Source organism: Notamacropus eugenii, chromosome 5, assembly GCF_028372415.1.
Source record: "Notamacropus eugenii isolate mMacEug1 chromosome 5, mMacEug1.pri_v2, whole genome shotgun sequence".
NCBI classification, from domain to species: Eukaryota; Metazoa; Chordata; class Mammalia; order Diprotodontia; family Macropodidae; genus Notamacropus; species Notamacropus eugenii.
In genome coordinates, this window is record NC_092876.1 from 52,832,340 (window position 1) to 52,854,910 (window position 22,571).

Below are 22,571 nucleotides of genomic sequence, written 5' to 3' on the forward strand. Positions count from 1 at the left end.
AAAGGGGCCATCCCTTGAGTAGCTTAAAGCCTATTCATTGAATGAGTGTATCTCATTCAAAGTAAGATTGTGATAAGACCTTGGCCTGAAAGGGTCAGGGTCTCCTATTACATCCTGGGCCATCTCTAGTCATCTTGATGAATATCAGGTCACTGGACCCAGATGGCTCAGGAGAAGAAGATGAGGTTGGCAACCTTGCACAGCCCTCCTGCACTCAAATCAAAGTCAACTGCAAGTCATGTCATCATCTTGATATGGTCCTCTTTGAGAACAAAGGACAAACACTAGTTGAGTTTTGTTTTCTATTTGATCTGTTAATTTGGGTATTTCATACTTTTATATATAGTATTCTTTGTTTTGAATTCTCTGTTTTGTTGGCATGTAACTAATTGCATAGTTGATTTTGATAGTTTTTATTTCCTCTTTTTATGATTTCCCCTTGTTCATTTTACATTTTAATTTGTTTTTTCCCCTCTTAATCAGTTTGGCTAAAGATTTATACATTTTATTGGTCTTTTCAGATAACTAGGTTTTAGCATTTCTTATTTCTATATTGTCAAATCTTGCTGATCCTACCTATATAACATCTTTTTCATTTTTTACCTTTCAATTCAGATGGCCACCACCTTAGCTCAGGCCCTTGATGCTCCTTGCTAGAGTATTAAAATAGCCTTCTAATGTGGACCTGCTTGCATTGTCTCTACCCACTTTCATCTCTGTGGCATCTGGCCACTGGACTCAGATGGCTGTGGAGGAGAACTGAGGCTGGTGGCCTTGCACAGACTTCCCTCCTCAAATCAAAGTCAACTGTGAGTCATGTCATCATTTCCCTGATCTCGTCATGGTTCTCTTTGAAAATGAAGGACAGACACAATGTGGCAAACAAATGACAAAATGTTTTTCTGAATTTTTCTGTAGAATAATAGAATTTGCGGTTTGAAGGGACCATTGTAATTACCTAACTCCAATCACTTTGTCTTACAAATGAGAAATTGAGGTCCCACAGTGGGGTGATGACTTGCCCTAAGGTCACCAGCATAGTAGAGTAGCAGAGATCGGATTAGGTCTCAGTCCTTCTGCCCCATATTCAATGCAGTTTCTAAAGCTGCCTTTGCCTCTCTCATTCTTTTTGCCTAAAATAAAGGATTTTTCAGGAGGAAAGAAAAAATTTTTTTATTGGTCTGAACCTATGATTTCATGAGTGAAGGGAACTTTTGCTGAGAAAACTTTATTTAACAATGAAAATAGACAATTGCCATTTAACTTATCTGGACAGAGAGGGTGGTCTGGGGGAATTGAGGGGCTAGTAGTTGAGTTGCTCAAGCTCACAGAACTAAAGTATGTCAGGAGATGGGAACTCAGGTCTTAATTTCAATTTTACTTGTTCTCTATACCATAATTTATGAATATATAGCTCTGATTTTTTGTTGATTAAACATAAGAATTATCATTAGTCAAGGAAAGAGTAGCATATAGAAGTTTTTACCAAAGCTTAATAAACATTTTATAATATTGACACTTAATATTGTATTGAATCCAAAAGCCATTGTAATAGAAGGAAATTAGAGACCTCATAGATCAACCTAGTATAGACACACCTCGGGTCTCCCCCCACCTCAACCCGCAATACACATGAGGAAACTGAAGGACTGGGAAACTAAGTAACTTGCTCGGTGTCACATATGTTCAGGACAGTTCTACAGGTCTCACATTAAGTGTTATTCTCTTTGTAGTGGGACAAGACAGATTGTTTTCTATCTCAGATTCTCAACTGGACTGGATTAAAAAGACAAAGTAACAGACGTACCCAAAGAGGTCAGTCAGGTTCCATATTGCATGACTCCAGTATCTTTCTGCCCACCAACTCATGCCTCTACTGAACTTCCCCATTTCTGTCAGAGGCACCTACCATTCTTCTAAGTTTCTCTCCTCATTTCACATATTCAGTCAGTTGCCAAATGTTGCTGTTTCTACAACCATTCTCATCTTAACCCATCTCCCCCCTTTTCTCTCTACTCACACAACTACACCTTTAGTTCACACTCTCATGACCTAGGTTATTGCAACCTGTGCTCACTCCCCATTCTAATCCAATTTTTATAAAATTCCAAATTAATCTGGCCATATCACTTCCCTACTCAGTAAACGCCATTGGTTCACTGTTGCTTGACAGGACAAACTATGAACCACCCCCGTCCCCCCCAAAAAAAGTTGTTCATAGACAATACCCAACTTATTTTTTTGATCTTATTTTACAGAGCTTTCCCTTCCCTTCTGCCCACCTTCCCCACTTTGGGGATGGGGGGGGTGGGGTGGCAGCGGGTGTATCCTAACTGCACTTCTATGTGGTGTGGCATCTCAGATCTCCATGCCTTTGAACGTCACACAAGGAAATACTCTCTCTTCCACTCTACTTCATAGAACTCACTTTTCTTCAAGACTCAGCTTAAGCACCTCCTTTTACATGAAAGTTTTTTTGATTCCCACAAGTGCTAGTACCCTCCCTAAATACTTTGTTAGTAATAATAATAAATTTGTATTTATTTTCTTTATTTTAAGCATACATGATACATTCTGAATATTTGTATATACTGAGAAGACAACATGATATAATAATTAGGGATCTGGTTTTGAAATCAGCAAGGCTCAGCTGGGTTCAAGTTCCAATCTCTAACACACATTAACTGTGTCAGTATTCTGAAGCAAGGCACTTAAACTCTTAGGGCTCATGAATAAAAATTGCAGAGTGATGATTTATATACATTGGGACAGGGAGCTTCCTAACTCATATCAATGAAATTGCAGTCCTGTCCCTATTTAAACTGACATGGAAATGTGCTATCTCTCTTGAGAACAGTGATTATTCCATTTATCTTTAAGTCCCTCGTGCCAGGAGCACACTACATGCTTAGTAAATGCTTGTTGATTCATTAGTATATAATTATAATCTTAGAAGCAGTCTGTGGTAGCAGAGACCTGCAGTAAGGCAGATGTCCTTCTGTTGGGATACGGCTGAACACATTGTGGCATCTGAATGTAAGGGAATATTATTGTGACTGCTGCAATACCGTGTAATGTAAATGAAGAAAGTAGCACTCCGTCAGAATTCAGGTCAGTGAGGCCTCATGATGAAACTAACCTTTATCTGCCCCATAGAGGAAGTTATAGTACAATTTTAAAGCAGTATCACAAAGCCTGGCAGAAAAACCCAAGTAGCATAATCATTTTCAGTGCATGGGGAAATACTCCTCTGAGTCTTTCAGTCTTCTGAGGCCATAAAAACAGACCTTTCTTTGTCTGATGGCTTAGGTTTAGCCGTATTAGTCATAAAGAGAATATCGCTCATTTACTTACCTTGCAAAGTCATAGCTATGCTGCATATAAAAGTTATCCATTCAAATCAGTTGAAAATGTTGGATGAGAACTGGCTTAAGGTCTGTGGTTTAGATTTCCTTGGCAGGATGGGCTTCCTTGATTGTCAAGAGCAGTATGTGTTACTCAGCATGCCTTTGGAAGAGGTGATAAAAGCAGAAGGGCTAAGGAGTAACAACGTGGGGAGCTGTAGGGAAGTGTACACATGGATGTGTCTTGCTACAGAGAATCCTCTATTCTTTGCTTGCCTATGAGTTTATTATGAATTTTGATCTTTCCCGACAACCAGAAAACACATTAATTTCATGCCTTAAGAAAAACAAAAAAAACAACAAAAGAAATCTTTTCTTTGGGAAAGGATCATAGATGCTTGTTATGAAATGCTTAAAACATTTCACTACTTCTTAATGCTGTTCTGTCCTTGCCATATATATGTTTTATAAATAAGTTATAAACCATGTTATAAATGTCTGCTAATAAGTATTTGCACCACTTAAAAATATTTTTAAAGTTATAAATGCAAAATTTACAACACTTAAAAGAACCACCATTTCCAAGAGAACCAAATATGGGATTAATTTTGAGCCTAAACCCCAAAATTTCTATCATCTTTATCTTCTTAAGAAGGAGAAAATAGCACAATAACATATCATATATTTGTGTTTTCTTCCATCCTTCTGGATTATTGATAATTTTTATTTTATATATCACTGTCATTTATATTTTTCATCCCCAGTATTAAATAAATGGTTGACTGTAGGACATTTTCAAAAGAATGCTGAACAAAGCAAAAGAGACGTAATCTCTACCTTCTGGAATTAGGTTTTTCTAAAACGAAGTATCTCTTCACAGAGGATATAAATACAAGTGTGTAAAGATCCATAAATTTTAAAGATCTGTAATTAAAATTAAAAAAACCTTTTGTTTTCACACCAATTTTTCCCTTTAAATGAGTCCTTTTTTCCTTGATTCATCCCCTTTCCATCTTATTTCATTCCTCTTGTCCCTTTTTGATTGCCCCATGGAAACCTTCCTTTTCTAACAAAAAAACATTACAGGAAATCAGCCAAGGGTAACCTTCTCAGACTGTGCCACATTCCACATCTATTGTGTCCTACCTCTTCACTGAAAGGAGAGAGGAGGTGTGTTTCATCATCAGTTCTCTAGGCTGGTTAGTTATTAGAGTCCTTCAGCATGTCACTGCCTGTCAGTGTGGTTTTTGTTAATGTTGTGTTTGTGTACGCGTGTTCTGGTTTGGCTTTTTTATTCTGGGCCATTTCACAGAATTCATTCTGTGTATCTGAATTCCTGAGGCTTCCTATGACTTAATCAGACTCCCTTACAGTCCTAAGCCACATGCTTGTTCAGTCATTTCTCAGGTGATTTGCTACCACTTATTTCCCCTTTTTTTGCCACCTGAAAAGTGCTTCCATAAATATTTTGTGCTTGTGCCTCTCTGCATTTAGAAAATCCTTAGGAAGTTTGTGTAGAAGTAGACTTTCCAGCTGCCAAAGCTGTGCTGTACTGACTGGGCTTTTATGGTCTTTGGCCCCCACCCCCACCCCACAGGGGAACTTTTTAATATCATACACATACAGGTTATTTTCTTCAGATGTTTTGTCAAGTTTTGACTGTTTTGGTTGCTACCAGTTTTTTGCTCATACGATGTAATTATTTTTAAGTAGACCAAAAAATGCCCTTTATTTTTCATGTCATTTTTAAGCTATAATCCCTATAATGAGATCATTGTGTCAAAGGGTACAATCCATTTTTCAGTCCTATTCTCTATTGTTGAATTATTCTGCAAGAAGGTGGCACTAATCAGTGCCAAATACTATGACATCTTATTTCCTTGCTACCCTGTCACTACTGATTATTCTTAATTTTACTTTTTTTGTACTCCTCAAATCTATTTTTAGCAAAACTGCTTTAAATTTGTTTTGTCATGGTTTTTATTTTATTTTTAAAGTTATGTTTTATTGATACCTTTTATTATATTTGGTCATTTCATACCTCCAGTCCCTTCTAGATCTCTCTTTCTCTCTCTCTCTCTCTCTCTCTCTCTCTCTCTCTTTTTCAGAAAAGCAAACAAAAGCATCTCATGCAGTTACTGTCTCTGCCTCATTATATAATATTCATTGGTTTTTCTGTTAGAGATCAGTTTCATTTTAGATATTTTTCCATTTACATTGTTGTATTCGCTATATGTATCGTTCTCTAGGTTCTGCTTATTTCTGTCTGGATCCATTCATTCTTGGTTATTTATATACCTCCCCTCCTAACACTGCCCCTTGCCCTCCAACGCCCATTCATGGCAGTGTTTGTTGTTATAGCCAAGAACTCAGAGAGTAGTATGTTCCTATCATACTATATCGATAGCTTTCAAAATAAGAAATAGCTTAAAAAACTAAGGCATAATGGGCATAATGGAAAATTATATAGCAAGTCATATATGTGTATTTAAATGTATAAAACATTTATATGCACCTGTATTTCTATGTATCTTTCTCTGTCTTTATCATTCTATCTGTAGAACCTTTGTTTCTATCTGCTTTCCTTGGGGTGTATCCCCTGTAATGGGATTGTGGGTCGGAGGTGTATCAAGAGTTCACTCATTTTTCTTGCAAAATTCCAAACTGAAATCCAAACTGTTTGAACCACATTACAAGTTAACCAGTAGTGCATTGTAAAGATTTTAAGATTCCAGAATGTTGTAAGATAATCTCTAACTTCTGTTAGCTAAATGCGAAGTTATTATTTTCTCTCCCTCTCTCCCTTCTTCCCTCTTTCTCTCCCAATGTAATAGATATATGGCATCTTTTTTTTATCTCCTGTGTGTTTTTCTGAGTTAAAGACTTTGAAAGAAGAAGGAGATTGGCTTTATGCTTATTTCTGTCTCCCGTGAACGCCCATCTACCCATTTGGATCTTTGGTATCAAATGGAAATGAGGGCCACTAATCTGTGCATAAGCGTCTCTGAAACTGCAGATTTATTGACTTAGTTTTAAAATGTAACATTGTTTATGTTTTATTAGATTTTTCTCATTTTTGTGTTAAATATTTCCCAAATTACATTTGATCTGGTTCCAGCTGCACTCTGGAGTGTTGTGGGCCGCCCGCGGTCGGCTGGCCCTGTGTTTGACACCTCCTGTTTAGATGCTGCAGTAAAGAGGTTGGCTCATGAGCTGTGCTCAGTGTTGTTATCATCTGATGTGATATAGCAGTTGTTCAAACTGAGAGAGGCCGTACTAGTAGTAGCGTAGGCATCTAATTCTAACTTTTATTAGAGACGAAGAATTTATTAGTCTAGTTTTTTTAAATCAAATTTGTGAAATTTTTTATCTGACATCTTAGTATTTATAAAATTTTAAGTGTTGTATGCCAGTTATCCCCCAGGAGAATATTAGAAGGCTATGTTATATACAGCTCTGAATTTCAGAGGGCAAATAACGTTGCATTGCTTTTAGATAGGACCAAAAAAAAGGTATGAAAGAATTGTGATACATGGAAGAAGTATTACTTATGTTTGTGAAAATGTGTTGTTGTAGGAAAACACCTGCTGATACGATTAGCACTGGGGCATCTTTAGGTGTTTTTATGGTCTTTTTTGCCTTTTAACAAAACTGGCATTCTGTGTGTTCTCTGAGATTTTTGCTGTTACTTTTTTATTATTTGTTCTAAAATGAGACCAGGAACGGTTCTACTTTCCTATTTTTCAGATTTGTTAGAGGAATTATTTGCTTAAGTGCTAAGGAGATATAGGTGTCTTTGGATTTTGGAATAGAAGACACACTGATGATGTTACTTTCAGGTGTATTATTTTTTTTTCCACTCTATCTTAAAGTTCTGTGTTGTATAATTGTTTATACCTTAGTGGATCTGTGATTTCATTGGTATGTGTGTGCTCCCTCTACTGGTCAGATAGTCCATCCACACTTCATTCTAGAGTAGCTTCCCAGTATATAGGAAGAAATTGTACAAGATCCAGAATTAATCAGGTTGGCCTTCGTGCATCTTTCCATTATGCATGTTGAAACTTTACATTAGGAGGTTTCAGATAAAAAAAGCAAGTATTACAAGTTTTTAATGTAAAGTTTTAGTGTGAGAATGTATTTTGAGAAATAAGATTCCTCAGTACAAAATACAGAAATTATATATTCTGTATAATTGTAACCACAGTGTACATATGCATTTTAATGTTTCCAGAAAGTTATAGCAAAATAGAGCCCCAAAATGAAACTATTTGTTTCTTAAGAACAAGTAACAAAGTTTTTGTCTTGCCTCCAAAGGACACACAGGGAGTTCTGGTTGGGGTGCAACAACAAATTATGTCAGCTCAGGGGGAAGCTTCGTCCTTGACAAAGGGCCTCTTGCATGTTCTGAGTCCACTGTTTTTGGAAAATATGGCAACTCAAAGGGGACCCCTTAACAAAAGGAACTCTATATTTTTTCCCCTGTGTTTTCTCCCCTCCTATCCCCCAAGAGACGTTTCCAGGGGAAATTCTGGGTGGAGAAAGAGTCTGTGTAAATCCAGAAGTTTCTAGGCTGTGGCCTCTCTGAGTAGAAAAGATGCTGCCCACTAGGGACCAAAGTGGAACTGGCCTACCTTCCTTCTTTTTTCTTTCCCTTCCTTTAGTCCACATAGTACCATACATTTGGGTGCTCTGCCCAGACGGATTTTTTTTTAAACCCCAAATCACTCTGGCTCTCTTTGGTTGGCTAATAATAGGTCCCAGTCCAAACCCTACTTGCCCTGAGGGTCTTTCCCTCCCTGATAGATTTTTTTTTTTTTAAGACTAGGTAAAGAGTCCATTCTGTACCGCATTTCTTATTAAGCCTTAATCATTGAATGGTCATTGTCTCTGTTAAACTGAGACTTTATTAAAGACCTTAATTTGAAAAGGCCAAGGTCTCCCACTGCATCCTAGGTCATCTCTAGTTGTCTTGATCTATATGTGGTCGCTGGACCCAGATGGTTTCAGAGGAGAAAATGAGGCTGGTGACTTTGCACAGCCCTCCCTTACTTAAATCCAGTTCACTTGCATGTCATGGCATCATCTCCCTGGTCATGATCCTCTTCAACAATGAAGGACTAACAAGGACAATAAGTAACATTTCTTTAACATTTTAATTTACAAAGTACATGCATTAAAATAACTCTTTGAAAGAAGTAATTTAAGCACTATTGTCTTCATTTTACCGATGAAGAAACCCAAACTCAGCTTAAATGAGTTACCCATGTGTGGTTTGTAGGTGTTGAACTTAAAATCAATAAACATTAGAGCTGAAAAGAAACTTGGAAAAACTAATGGATTTGGAGCTTATGGATATGGATTTAAACCCTGAAAATGCTATTTGTCACCTTTGTAATCTTGGACAAGTCACTTTGCCTCTTAGGTTCCTTCCTTATCAGTTAAATGAGAAAGTTCAAAGAAAGTATAGGACTTGGTGTTGCTGGAACAAGGAAGATGAATTTTGGTGAGAAAGCAGTTCTACTACCCAAGTACTGTTTTGCTTTTGTGTTCTTTATCATAGAGAATGAATGATCCATCTTTGTACCAACGTGGAGAGAACATAAATGACACAGTTAAGTTGAAATCCCAAATAAATGAGAATATCTAGCTGTCCTTGATAAGTTCAAGTCATTTAGTCCAGATAAACTTCATTCTAGCATTTTCAAAGTATAGTACTGTGTGGGATGGCTCAGGTCCCTGCATAAATCAGTTACTCAGAGGCCTCTCAAAGTGATGACAGAAAAGAGATTTATTCGATTCTCGAGAAGCGGGGCTCACCTGTAGGAGTAGGAAAGCCGAAGACAAAGAAAAGGCAGTGATTTATATAGACCCTAATGCAAGTCTTCCCCCCCCCCCCCCCCACTGACCATTATTCTCATTAGCTGAGAATATGATCTTACATGCTAGACACGAAATCTAACCAATCCCTTTTGAAATGAAGACATTGAAGAATTAGGTAAACTTTATCCAATCATTGAGACCTTAATGTACTATACAGTTTTATATCCTTATATGGAATTATTCTGTTCTAAAAATATAGTAACCTTGAGCCTCTCAGTCTTACCTCACCCCTGGGAGAAGAATTACAATCTGAGAAGTCTTCACTAAACCTGTCCCACTCAGTACTGTTCAATGTTATTGACAAGTTGCTATCTTTTATTTCTGAAAAAATTCGGAAATTGAAGACATACCACAGGATGGGAGAAGGGAAAGAAGCCCTTTCTCCAAAAATGAGGCAGAGAGTAGAATTGAGAGAGGTAGAGAGAAGAGTGGATCCTGCCAGCTGTAGGATAGTGAGCTTGAGCTTAATCTTGGCAAAATTATAAAATATATTATAAAAGGGATAGTTGGCAGATGTCTAGAAGAGGAAGGAATGATCACAAAGACCAGATTGTCTTCATCGGGAACAAATTTTGCCAACTTCACCTTCCTTTTTGAGTCCTTTTTTTAGGGGCAAGGGGGATGTTGAATAGAAGCGTTCTTTGGATTTTTAGCAAAGCCATTGACAAAAATCTCATCATATGCTTGTGGATAGGATGGGGAAGTATTCCTTAAACCAGCACAGCCATGGATTTAGAATTAGTGGTATGACCAGATATAAAGGTGGTCTGTATTAGAGTGCCTCAGGGATCTATGCCTGATTTATTGCTACTTAACATGTTTGTCAGTGACTTTAGGAAGGCATGGATTTTATTATTCATTATATTTGCAGATGACACGGAATGGGGGGGGGGCAGCTAACATACTGCTTGACAGGATCTAAAAAGGTCTTAATTTGGGATGAGTCTTCTCAGGTGAAATTGATTAGGGATAAAGGTAGTCTTACTCAGAAATCTAGCCTTAAAAGCAGTAAGGGAAATGTCAGATTAGGAGGTACTGATTAAAAACAGGCTGTGTGCCAGACACTTTAGATAGAAAGGCAGAAACCAAGCCCTGCTCTCAGGGAGCTCTTAGTCTAACGGGGAAGACAACATACAAAGAACTGTTTTCAAACAAGAAACGACATGATAAACTGGAAATAATCAACAGAGTGAAGACATAATTATGAAGGATCAGGAAAGGCTTCTTAGAGAAAGTTAGACCTTTCAGTCAGGGAAACCAGAAATTGATGAGGAGGGAGAAAGAAAGAGCCAGGCATGGGGGACAGTGAAAATGCCTAGAGTCTAGAGATGGAGCCGTTTTGTTGTAAGGAGCAGAGACCAGTGTCATTGCTGGAACACCAAGAGTACAGAGAAGAGAGTAGTGTAAGAAGGCTAGAAAGGTAAGAGAGAGGGGCAGATCATGAAGGGTTTTAAAAGCCAAACAGATTTTATATTTGATCCTATAGGTAATAGGGAGCCACTGGAGTTGATTGAATGTGTGTGACATGATCAGATCTGTACCGTAGGAAGATCAGTTTGACCAATGAGTAGAGAGGCTGGATTAGAGAAGAGTATGGCACAGGATACATACAGTTGGGGGATTAAAAATGATTAGTACTTTTATGGCATTAAGTTTTCAGAACACTTTACATAAGTTATTTTATTTGACTTTTATAACAATGTCATAAATTTAGATAGTAGGTTTAGAGAGAAAAGATTAGAGCTTGGAAGCAGCTAAGTGTTATGGTGGATTAGAGCAGAGGTGTCAGACACAAATAGAAACATCCCTGTGGGCCGTTTATTGACTTAGAAAATTGCCATGTTGTATTTTTATTTATTTTGTTAAGCATTTCCCAATTACATTTTTAGTCTGATTGGGTCCTTCTGGGAAGTTTTGTAGGCATTGAGTTTGATACCTCTGGATAGAGCACTAGATCTGGAACCAGACAGATGTGCAATCCAGTCTCAGACTCTTAATAGCTGTCAGTATGCTTGGGCAAAGCAGTTAATCCTTGTCTACCTCAGTTTCTTCATCTGTAAGATGGGGATGATAATAGCACCTTCCATATAAGGTTGCTGAAGATTAAATAAGATAAAATTGATAAAGCACTTTGTAAACTATCTACATGTTATCTGTATTAAAAGAGATCACGGAGGCTGTCGGGGCCGACTGCTTCATTTTGCAGGGGAGGAACAAGGCCCAAAGGAATTAAGTGATTTTGCCCAAGTTCTCAGAGGCAGTAAGTGAAAGAAGTGAGATTTGAATCCAGGTTCAGCTAAAGTTCTCTAAGTAGAAGTCTCTTGCAAAATATGGAAGTTTTTATTCACCTACAATGTCAGTATGAGTCAGGAGTGTGATATAGTAGCCTAAGCAAGGAAACTAATGTGATACCAGGCTACATCAAGAAGTGCATTGTGTCCAGAATGATCATTCTGCAGCGGTCAGACCATTCCTGACGTACTTTGTTCATTTCTGGGTATCACATTTCAGGAAGGATGATGACAAAATGAATGATTTACAGAGAAGGGCCCTTCATTTGGTGAAAGATCGCAACATAATGCCATACATGATGGGGGAAGTGGAAATGTTGAATGTGGAGACAAGAAAGTTGGCAGCAGTGGGAGGGTAGGGGATGGTGGCTGCCTTCAGTTTCTGAGGTGCTGTAATGTAGAAGAGGGATTACATTTGGCCTACTTGGCTCTGAAGAGCAAAATAAGGAGCATTTGGTAAAAGCTGCAGAGAGCCACACCTAGGCTTTGGTGGAAGGAAAAAACCATTCCCAACACTTAGACCTTTCTCTTGGTGGAATGGAGAAAAGTTGACCTGAAGTGGGCTTTCCTCACTGAAGGTCTTCAAGCATCAAGGCTACAGTGTATTGCCTACGGTTTTGAATGATTCTTGTTTTGGCACAAGTTGGACTAGGTGACCTTTTAGGTTTCCTCCAACTCAGATTTTGTGTAGATGACATCTTTATGACCTAGTAATTCATTGATAAGAAAGTTAAAGTCCTAACACATTAAAGGTAATTGCTTAAGGTCACTAGCTAGTGACCTTCCAGGAGTTCGAACCTAGATCTTTTGGCTCCCAAATTCAGACTTCTTTATATTAGGCAGCCTCCAGTCTCCTATTTGATCCCAAATGTAGTGTTCTTCCCATTATTCTATTTAGTATTCTGCTCCCAAAGCACATAATCTTAACCCTCAAGTCGTTTGCTTTCTTTTGGGAAAGGATTCTAGGAAGGTGAAAATTGCTTGCCATTTGTGCCACCTCTAAAAATTGGAGCTTGTTTTTGAGTTTTGAGAAGGGAAAATAACTTCCCCCAACCTTTACTTCTCATTTTTCACCTAAGCCATCCAGATGTTTATTTTACCTTCTATATATATATTTTTTAGAATTTTTTTCCATGTCCTCAATTATTATACAGTTTTCCTTAAACATGCCAACAAACAAGAAGACGAATATTTTGAAGTTACATTGCCATGGAATAGGTTAGCTTATGGGTAAGAAGTACTTGTGTCTGGAATGTATTAGTTATGGGAAGCAGACTAGTTGATCAACATGGTTTAGTATCCCATGAATGTTAAAAAGTAACTTTTTAAATGCCAGCTTGAATTATTGATGAAGTCTAAGGATTCATTTGAGTTTCTTCGTTCAAATCTAATTGATTCCAAACAGGAAACAATAGATCAATATTTTACCACATGGGAAAAATATTGCAATGGTCCAAAGACTGAGATAAAATCACTTGGTTTTTACCTATCTCTAGGGGTTAGGTGGTGGTATTATTTGGGGGGTGAGGATAAACAGTAGAGAATAAAGGAATTTTAATTTAATTCCAGTTTTTTTCTTCTTAAAAGGATCAGATTCTCCATCTAATCTGTTTGTAATGTGATTTTTTTCAGAGTTCAGAATTTTTCCTCATACTTTTTATGTTGACATTTAAGAATTAAGATGTGTATGTGCAGTTACTGCTTTATAGGCACAGGCCTGCTGTTTACCCTTTCTACCTTGAATTAAGTTATAATTTTGATGATATGGTACATAGGAACAAAACATTAAAATAATTGTCCTATTTCACAAGCAGTATTAAAATGCCATATTAATAAAACTAAAACTTCTGTAGTTGAGATGTCTGTCTCTTTAGTATGGCTTTGTGTTATAAATAGTAGTGCATTTATAAATGGAATGGCATATATACTTTTGCTATTATATCATAGTTAATTGGCATTCTCTTAAACATGCTTCTGTGCTTTCATCCGTGCTGTCTTCCCTTTAATTTCTTTCTTAAATATGCAGCATTAAGTTGAATTTCCTAAGGTTTCTTTTTGGGCTTTTTTGAATAGTAAAAACGATTTTGTAATATGATAATTTTGATTTTTAAGCGTATGTATTCTTGCCTCTAAGTTACATGAGTCTATACGAGTGTATTAAAATAAGCAACATATATAGTTGCCTTTTAAGTTTACTTAATTTTCAGTCTCCTTTGTGGTCTGAAAGATTGAACCCTATTTTAATTCAATTGGACTTTACAGTAAAGTGTGGGAAGAAATGTTGAGCCTTTTTGAAATCTGACAGCCCTTCTGCTTCCCAGGACCTGTCATTTGTTAGGCATTTACTTTTCTGAAGGGTAGCTCTGGTTTCTCCTTGAGTGAGACCCAGGACCCTCTCCCGGTTGAGCTGTTACCCCTCCCAAGGGTAAAGATTCTCCCGCTGTACCTTGTCCGATTGCTGTGTTGCTATGGACTTGGATCCATAAGCTTTCGTGTTTTTCGCCCCGGGATCAGCCCAGTTAGACAAGACCCGACCCCCCCCCCTCCCCTCCTCCTTCCCCCTCCCCCTTCCCTCCTCCCCCTCCCCCTCCCGCCCTCCTCCTTCCCTCCTCCCCCTCCCCTTCCCTCCTCCCCCCCCTCCCCTTCCCTCCTCCCCCCCCCTCCCCTTCCCTCCTCCCCCCCCTCCCCTTCCCTCCTCCCCCTCCCGAGGGGCGGGCCTGGCTCTAGGAGCAGAGCCCGGGCGTCGGTCCTCCTTCCCGCAGAGGGGCGCGCTGCTCTGAGTGGCAGGGGCGGAGGCGCGGCCGCTCTAGCCGGCCCGGGCCTCGGCTGCCGCTCCGCCGCCGCCGCCGCCGCGGGTTAAAGGGTCCTTCCTGTTTGGTTAGTCAGGGAGTGAGTGAGTGAGTTAGGAAATCTGTGGCGAGAGCCGCGTCCAGCTGTTTGTAATCGCCAGCGCCAGCTCCACGCCCTCTGGCCCGGAGCCCGGGCTGGCTCCCCCCTCGCTAACAACCCTCGTCCTGATTGGTGTGGCCTGGCTCTCTGTTCTCCCTGCAGCCAATTGAGCCGGGCGAGGAGCTGCTAGTGTGGTACAATGGGGAAGACAACCCGGAGATAGCAGCTGCTATAGAGGAAGAGAGAGCCAATACGCGGAGCAAGCGGAGCTCGCCGAAAGCCAAGAAAGGTAGGGGCCGCCCGCCGCCGCCTCCCCTCGGGGCCTGCTCCCCGCGCCCCCGGGGCCTCGGCCCGATCCTCGGCCCGCCGGCCCCGGCCCCGGGAACGGCCGCGGAGCCCGCGGGCCGGCCCGCCCGACTTAGAAACTTTTCCGCGGCGCCGGCCCGGCCGCCCTCCCGGGCCGGTGACCTCTGCGGCTCCTGGCCCGCCCGCTCGGCCGCGGGGCTCAGCGCCTCTGCCTTAAAGGGCCCGCGGCGCCTGTGCTGAATCATGGGCGGCCGGGCCAGCGCCGCCCGGGCTCTGCCTCTCCGAGCCGGGCCGGGATTCCGCACGCGTTCGGCTGCCTCTCTAACTTGTTACTCCGAAAATAGAAGGTGGGAGAGGCAGCTGCCGCTGGGCGCGGAGGAAGCAGGCCGTGGGCCGGGCTAGCAGCCGGGAGGAGAGAGCTGGAACCTGGGAGGCAGTCACAGCGCGGGAGGCGTGCTTCTGGAGTTCGTGTGCCCAGCACGCACGGAATAAAATGTGGGGAGGATTTTAGTGGTTTGAGAGAGTGCTTCGGGCAAGATTCTCCGGGGGTTTCCTTTTGGTCTTCAGGTGAAAGGCAGCAAACCAGCTGAGAGTGTCAGACAGATTCTGCTGCTGGTAAAACGTAACGTGGGGTTTAGTTTTTTGTAAACAGTGTTACAGCCGTGAATAATTGAGCCTTTTTAAAGAGTTCCATAACTGAAGTTTTAAAAAAAGAACTTTGTGGTTACAGCAGGGCTTTCCCAGTGTCTTTGTTTATTTATTTACTCTTAGTGGGGTAGCGAGAGAAAATATATAAAATTAGTAATAGGCTTTAAGGTAGGCTATGAGGACCTCACCCCAGCAGCAATGCTCTTGGAAAACAAAAACAGTGTCGCTTAATATCACCGATGGTGGAAATTTCCTTCATAGTTTTCTTTAAACTGTAACAGAATTATTGAGCATGACATTTTGAAATGTTGAGTTTAACATTGTGGGATACCCTCTTCCTCCCCTCTCTCTTCCCCCTCCACCCATTTCATTTCCACTAGGACAATTTTTCCATTGGATGTTTCATGTGATGACCCACTTGAGACATTGCTGAAGCTTTTATCTGAAGTATTAATGTGAATTTGGGGTGCTGTCACAGAGATTGAATATACGTACACACATGCGGTTTATGTCCTATAAATTTGGACGTTTTATATAAAAATAAATTTTCACATTTGTTGGCCAGCTTCAGCTTAAAGTAAGTCAGTAATAGCCGTTAGTAATAACATCTCATGTATCAGATATCCCTAAATATGAATTATTTGGGGGTGTCATGTTAAGTGCACATTAAACAGTTTCAACTACTAGTCCATCTTCATTTTTAATTGCGTAGTTTTTGCCATTTTTTCCCACAGGTAAAGAAGGTACAGATATTTTATCCAAAAGAAATTCTGAAAAAGTCAGCTTACTTCTAAATAACAATTTTTGCCTAATAAAATTTGATATGTGTGTCATTCATAAATCAGGGATATGATCTCTGGGAGTAATTTTACGTATTTTGTTTTTTAATTGGAAGGACCTGCTCACCAAGGACTTAATTATTGCCCAAATTCTTGTTCTTTTAAACTATTGGGCTTTGTTTGGCATTTCCTGAATTTTTAAAAAATTCATAATGATTTAAAGTTTACCTTATTTGTACATGAAATGGCCATTACCTAGATATCACTATTTTTAGTTTTTCTAAATAAGTTGTTGTCTAGGTGTCTATACTCAGTCACTAAAAGCAAATCCAGATTGATTCATGCAAGTTTCTTTGAGGCCTTTCCACTCATTACATATCTTTTTTCATCTTGAGGTCTTATTGTATATTGTATTTGTTACTGCTATTACTTAAGACTGTAGTTGTGTGTAGGAAAACTATGGTAAAGTTTGTTTGGTCATCTATTTTGCATTTTTTTGCAGCTGTGGAGATTATGGGACAACTTTGGATTTAGTTAACACATTGCTGGATATCCCATTGTTTGATAATGATTATTATAGTAACTGCAGCAAGTTCATCATACAACCAGTGAGTACTATATCTTGGTTGAAGGACTTACTTGAAACTCATTCCCAAGATAGGTAATCTGATTAGGTCCAAATGAATAGAAAGTCCTGCTTGTCATTTAAAACCAAAAGTTTGGCATGTGGTGACTCCTAACCTTCTTTGAATTAAGTATTATGTGGAAACTAATTTTTAAATATCAAAGATTTAGATGCAGACAAAAAAAAAATACGTGACCACATGAAGTCCTCCATAGGGTGTGTGTGTGTATAAACTTACCCATTTAGGTAAAAGCCTCTCGCACAGCGATGCCAGCTAAATGAAGCAGCTTCAGTTTCACTCTAGGGTAATTAGTCAGCAGTCCTCTGTTGAGCACTTGCTGTATGCCTGGAACTGTGTTGGGCCCTGAGAATACAAATAGAGATGTGAAACAGTCCTTCTCCTCATGAACCTGCATTCTGCTAGGGCAATATGGGGAAAGGAATTTTAGTCTAAGCAGTTATGGGCTTTCTCTGTGGATCCCTGCTCTTTCCAGTAATAGAGGTAGTATTGATTATTGTTCCCAGAGAAAAGGGTGACAGAAGGGAGAGAAGTAGTGTATGTGCTATAGCAAGGCATCTAGCTGATTGCCCAAGTTGGTTAAACCCCAGTATCCCTGTGGACGGTTGGATAAGAAGGACAAACATTGAAGTTTTATGGTGGACAGTGAAAATTAATCTAACTGTGTTATATCTTTGAGACAGTATAGCATAGTGAGTGTAGTTCTGAACTGGGAGTCAAGAAAACCTGGGTTTGAATCCCATTTTGACACACAGTAGACCCGTGACTACAGTCAAGCTTTGAAATTCTCCCGGTCTGTCTTCAGCTGTAAACTGAAGTTGCTAATACTTTTACTACTTACCTCTTAGGGTCATTGCAAGGCTCAAATAATGTAATGCAAACCTTAAAGTGGTGTATGTGTGCGTGCATATGTAATGCTTGTGCATGACACTTGCATGACACATGGCATATATTGACAAAAGATGTGTATATACAATACATGCATATATAGACACACGTCCCTTGTTAAGGTTTCTTTTTGTGACAGCTACTGTATGCAGAGCTGTGCACTGAATATGATACCTTTCAGAATATATCAGTCTCTTGTAGGCTAGGCTAGAATGGGTATTCTGAGTGATGCAAATTCAAGTGGACAATTCATACTTCTTTTCTTCTGACTAGTGAATGTGAAGGGCACAATTTTGCTTTGATCTAAAGAGATCTAAGTATATATCATATGTTCTTTGGCGTCTTAACTTTGAAGATGGCCTAACTTTGATCGTATCTTTTGGATGATGGTATTTAAAATATGATTAAGTGTAAAGGAGTCCTTTACATTGGACTGATTATGACAGATTTATTGAGTTTCATCAGGAGGTTTCATCTCCTCAGTTCACCAATTGATTCCTTACTGAGACAACTTAGTGTTTGGTGACATAGAGCATTAACTTTGGTTTGACCTACAGGAAGGCTGTGCTCCATTGAATAATTTATGGTGATGTTCATTTTAGCTTGGTTGTCCAGGAATTAAACAGCAATGTAAACCACTAAAGAAACACTTTGTATCCTCCTTAGAGCACCTCCCTGTGTGAACCTGAGCAAGTTCAACACCCGCTGGTTCTCATTTTCTTCATCTTTGAAATAAGGAAGGCGGCGAGATGACCTTTGAGATTACTTCTAGCTCTCGATTTGTGATGTAGTTACCCAGTTGAATAAACATTTAGCACCTTCTATGTGCTAGGCTCTGTGGATATGATAAATAGACAGTCTGTGCTCTCAGAGAGCTTAACATCTAAAGGGGGAGACAACATTCAAAAGGGACACCAAGAGGTACCCAGCATGGAGGCATCTTGTTTTTGGAGTTGAAACCAGGCAGAACAGCAGGTGCAAAGTGGAGTGAGCTCTTGAGAGGCCAGTATATAAAGAAAGACTTTGGGAGGAGTTTGGTACCGAGCTCTCCAATCAGAGATGCCTCCAATCAAGGTGTCAAATATGGCTTGAGTTAGCAGAATGGTGGTGAGTTTTGAAGGGATGAGCTAATCCTGGGAGGGGCATCTTGTTGTGTAGAGTTGAAATCTAGTGGGGCATCGGATACAGAATGGAGTGATTCTAATAGGTTTTCTCTGTGGGACCATTCAGTTATATGGGGGTTACAAAATATTGCATATAGTAACATTTCACTTAACCCAACGTCAGTTAGCTAGTAACCTTACGTACCTAGAACATGGACTGAGAAACAGGAAATAAACCCCAAAAAAAGGCTTTCTAACAACCCAAAATGGTGTTTGTTACAAAGTCTGTGTCCTAAAGTTTATGTATTTCATTCACAGGGAAACCTCACAGGCTTGTACTCTAAACCTCCTAGGTCTTTGGTAATTTGATTGATTAATCATGTCATATTAGAAAGTGCATGTGTGCGTGCGTGTGTGTGTATTACGGGCATAGGTTGCCAGAAGAAGGTATTTCCAAATGATCAGATACTATTACAGCACCATCACTCTAGTATTAAGTGGCAGCTGAAAGGGAGGAGATATGCATGCATTCCCCCAAATCTAGAATTCAAAAGTATAGTTGTTTGACATTATAACATATAGGAAAATAGCTTGCCCTCTTTAGTGAGTAGTAGCATGGAGGAGACAGCTAAGTGGCTCAGGGTATAGAGTGCTGGGCTTGGAGTCAGGAGGACTTGAGTTCAAATTCAGCCTCAGACACTTATTAGCTGTGTGACCCCTGGACAAGTGAGTTAACCTGTGTTTGCCTTAACCCACTGGAGAGGGAAATGGCGTACCATTCCAGTGTCTTTGCCAAGAAAACCTCATAGACAGTGTGGTCCATAGGGTCACGAAGAGTTGGATATGACTGAATAACAAAAGCATGGAGATGTGCAAAGAGCCAGGGACTTAAAAGCTGACCTGTAGGTGAATGAATGCCAGTGTTAGCTAAGGGCTAAGAGGCCCTTCTGAACCGGACCTTCACTGATAGGCCAATAAGACACGTGGCACAGAGTTGTGAAGGGCTCAGGAGATATGAGTAGTCACCATCATCATTTGCTCTGTAGATGTCCTGAGGACGTCTTCTAATCAGTGAATTTCTTTGGAATGATGACCCAGGGCCCTGCAGGAAAAATTAAATACTGTTCACAGACTAAGAAGAGAATATGTAATATGTTTTAGGAAAAAATCCATTGTTTTTTTTAAAAAGCTTCCTCACATAAGGAGGAAACTTCAGGGAAACACCTTATTCTCTAAGCTGTCAGAATGTGATGTTAAGAGTAAAAACAAAATGTAGAAAACAGGGTTCCTGCCATTTAATTACGGAGCTAAGACATAAATGTGAAAAGATAATTAACAATACATGGAAGCTAGTGGGTAAATGTGATACGAACATGGCATTTATCAACTTAAAGAGAGAAGGGAGAGAGATTATTTTGGACTTGAGTGTTCAAGGAAAGCTTCATGTAGGAGATGGATTTTGATTTTGATTTTTGAAGGATGTGTAGGATTTTATTAAGTAAAGAAGAGAGTATTCTAAGTGTAGGAAACAATTCAACAACAGTTGTCAACACACTCTTTTCCTTTCCTCTCCCTGCACCTCTACCTCCCCCCCATTATTTACAAAGTGTTTGTGTTTGTCTATAAAATAGACACTTGATAAATGTGTTGAATTGAATAATTACTTTTAATAAGCACACTACTTTTGTGACTTTGTACTGTTCGGGCATTTGGGGAGATTAAATTTGGGTAACCTATAGCAGGGGTAGGGAACCCGCAACGTCAAGGCCACATGTGGCCCCCTAGGTTCTCAAGTGCAGCCCTTTGAATCCAAACTTTTTAGAACAGATCCCCTTAATAAATGAATTTGACCTCTTGGAACATATATCTTTATGTCAAGACGCTAGCTACTATACTTTGTACATTAAAGTGAGGAAATGGCATGTACACAAGTACCTTATACCAAACAGTACTACAATTCATTAGAGATTTACAAAATGCTACATTTCCTACGTGGAATAAAGTCTTTACTTACAGGGAAGACCAAGGGAATCTTTTTGGAAGTGGTATTGGGATTGGACTTAAAGATTTGGTAAGAATTCATCAGATGTGGGAAGGCTGAGTAAAGGTCTGAGGCAGAAAATTACACTGCATTGAAGGGTGAATGGGGAACCATTTTTAAAGTCAGAAAAGACCTTTCATAATTGCAACTGTGTTTGGAATGACATTTGATTCTGTTAAGATTCCTGCCCATAGATAGGTCAGAGATTCCCCTCCCTTGTGTTGTCATTCACAGAATTAAAATATTTTTAATTGAGTCCAACTAATTCATATAACATACACACATGCACTCATATTGGGTGTATGTGCAATCAATTTAGATGAACTTTTGGCTATAATAGACTGTAGGCTTTTATGTCTAGTTTTTTGGTCTTTAAAACATCTTTATAAGGCCACTTGCATGTTTCATTGTTTTTAAGAGAGAGAAATATTTACTTGGGAACTAGTATTTAAGTTCTAAAAAGGTAGTAACTAGAGCCACTGATCTATCTAGCATCTACTTGGAAACTATCATTTACTGTGTAGGTTAGGGCCTCATCCCATACAGAGTGAAATCTGTTTCCTGATACTTTTAATGTCTTAGTGCTTAGCACTGGGCAAAAATGTGACTACAAAAATGACTTTGAATTTTGAAGCGTTTTTCTTCCTAGGGAGGCATTTTAGCATTATGGGGAAAGAGTGCTAGATTTGGAGTTAGGATGCCATTGCCTTTCTCATCAGTCAGCTATGTCATTTAACCTCTCAGAGCCTCAGTTTCCTCACTTGTAAAATGGAAATCATGATACTTGCGCAGTCTGCCTTCCAAAATTTTTTGAGGGAAGCACTTTGCAAGCCTTAACGTGTTATGTAACTGTAAGTTGTAACTTACTATGCATTAGACGATTGTGCCCTACAGAAAATTTGTTGAAAGAACTCTTAGTTATATTAATCTCCTTTTGATAATTAGATTTAGAACCTTGAGGGGATACTTGTCATCTTTCACCTAGAAAAGTTTCTGGGGTTAGTTTGAAATTGTGCTATGATCAAGAATTTGTGATTCTGTATTTTAATTCTCTTCACTAGTTGTGTGATGGTATGCAAGTCAATTCACCTTGATTCCTTTATCTGTAAAATTTGGAAATTGGATTAGATTATTTCCTAGGTCCTTTTCATTTTGAAACCTTTGATCTTAATTGAGATAATTTAAATTGTTAAGCCAGATTTTCCTGTTATACTGGGCTAGAAATAATTTCATATGAGAATTCTGTCACCCATTGAAGATTTTAATTGTCTGCCATTTTAATTACTTTCTCTTTATGACTTACGTCTTCTCATCCTTTTTTTTTCTCCGACCCCTTTCCTACTGTATTTACAACCATATGAAAAATTCTTCCCCACCCCTTCACCTTACCTGTTCTGCAGAGTAAAGAAGTCATTTTCCCTCTGCTTCAAAACAGCAGTGATGAAGGTGGCAAGAGTGATTCTATTTAAAGTTAACACATTTAATAGATGGAGAGAACAGCTGAGCTGTAGTGAAGCTGGCTGCTGTTGACCTTCCCTGACTATTTCAGGCTGCATGGCCCATGCAGAATGGCAGATTGGCCAAACGCCAGGAGATGGGACTAGAAGGAGTTCTATGAAGTGACCAGGCTAGCCGCTTTGGCACCATAAGAAACCTCACACTTGGAGGCCACAGTCGGTTTGGTATTGGCTCTAACAACCAATAGATTATAATTGTTATAAATGTGAAATTAATGTAGAGAATATATGTTCATAT

General features: G+C 39.4%; 1 protein-coding gene across 10 annotated transcripts in view; it reads left to right on the top strand.

The window, feature by feature from the left end:
* Positions 1-22,571, top strand: part of PRDM2 (PR/SET domain 2) — a 194,930-nt gene that overhangs the window by 56,706 nt on the left and 115,653 nt on the right. For 7 of the 10 annotated variants that reach the window (XM_072608928.1, XM_072608933.1, XM_072608927.1 and 4 more), the window contains one exon: positions 14,570-14,696. The exons of 2 other annotated variants lie outside the window; for them this stretch is intronic. In XM_072608928.1, coding sequence (XP_072465029.1) covers positions 14,570-14,696 — 127 coding nt within the window. Of the gene's footprint in view, positions 1-14,569; positions 14,697-14,964; positions 16,749-22,571 lie in introns of those variants that run through there. One more of the 10 variants, XM_072608935.1, reaches the window with a different exon arrangement.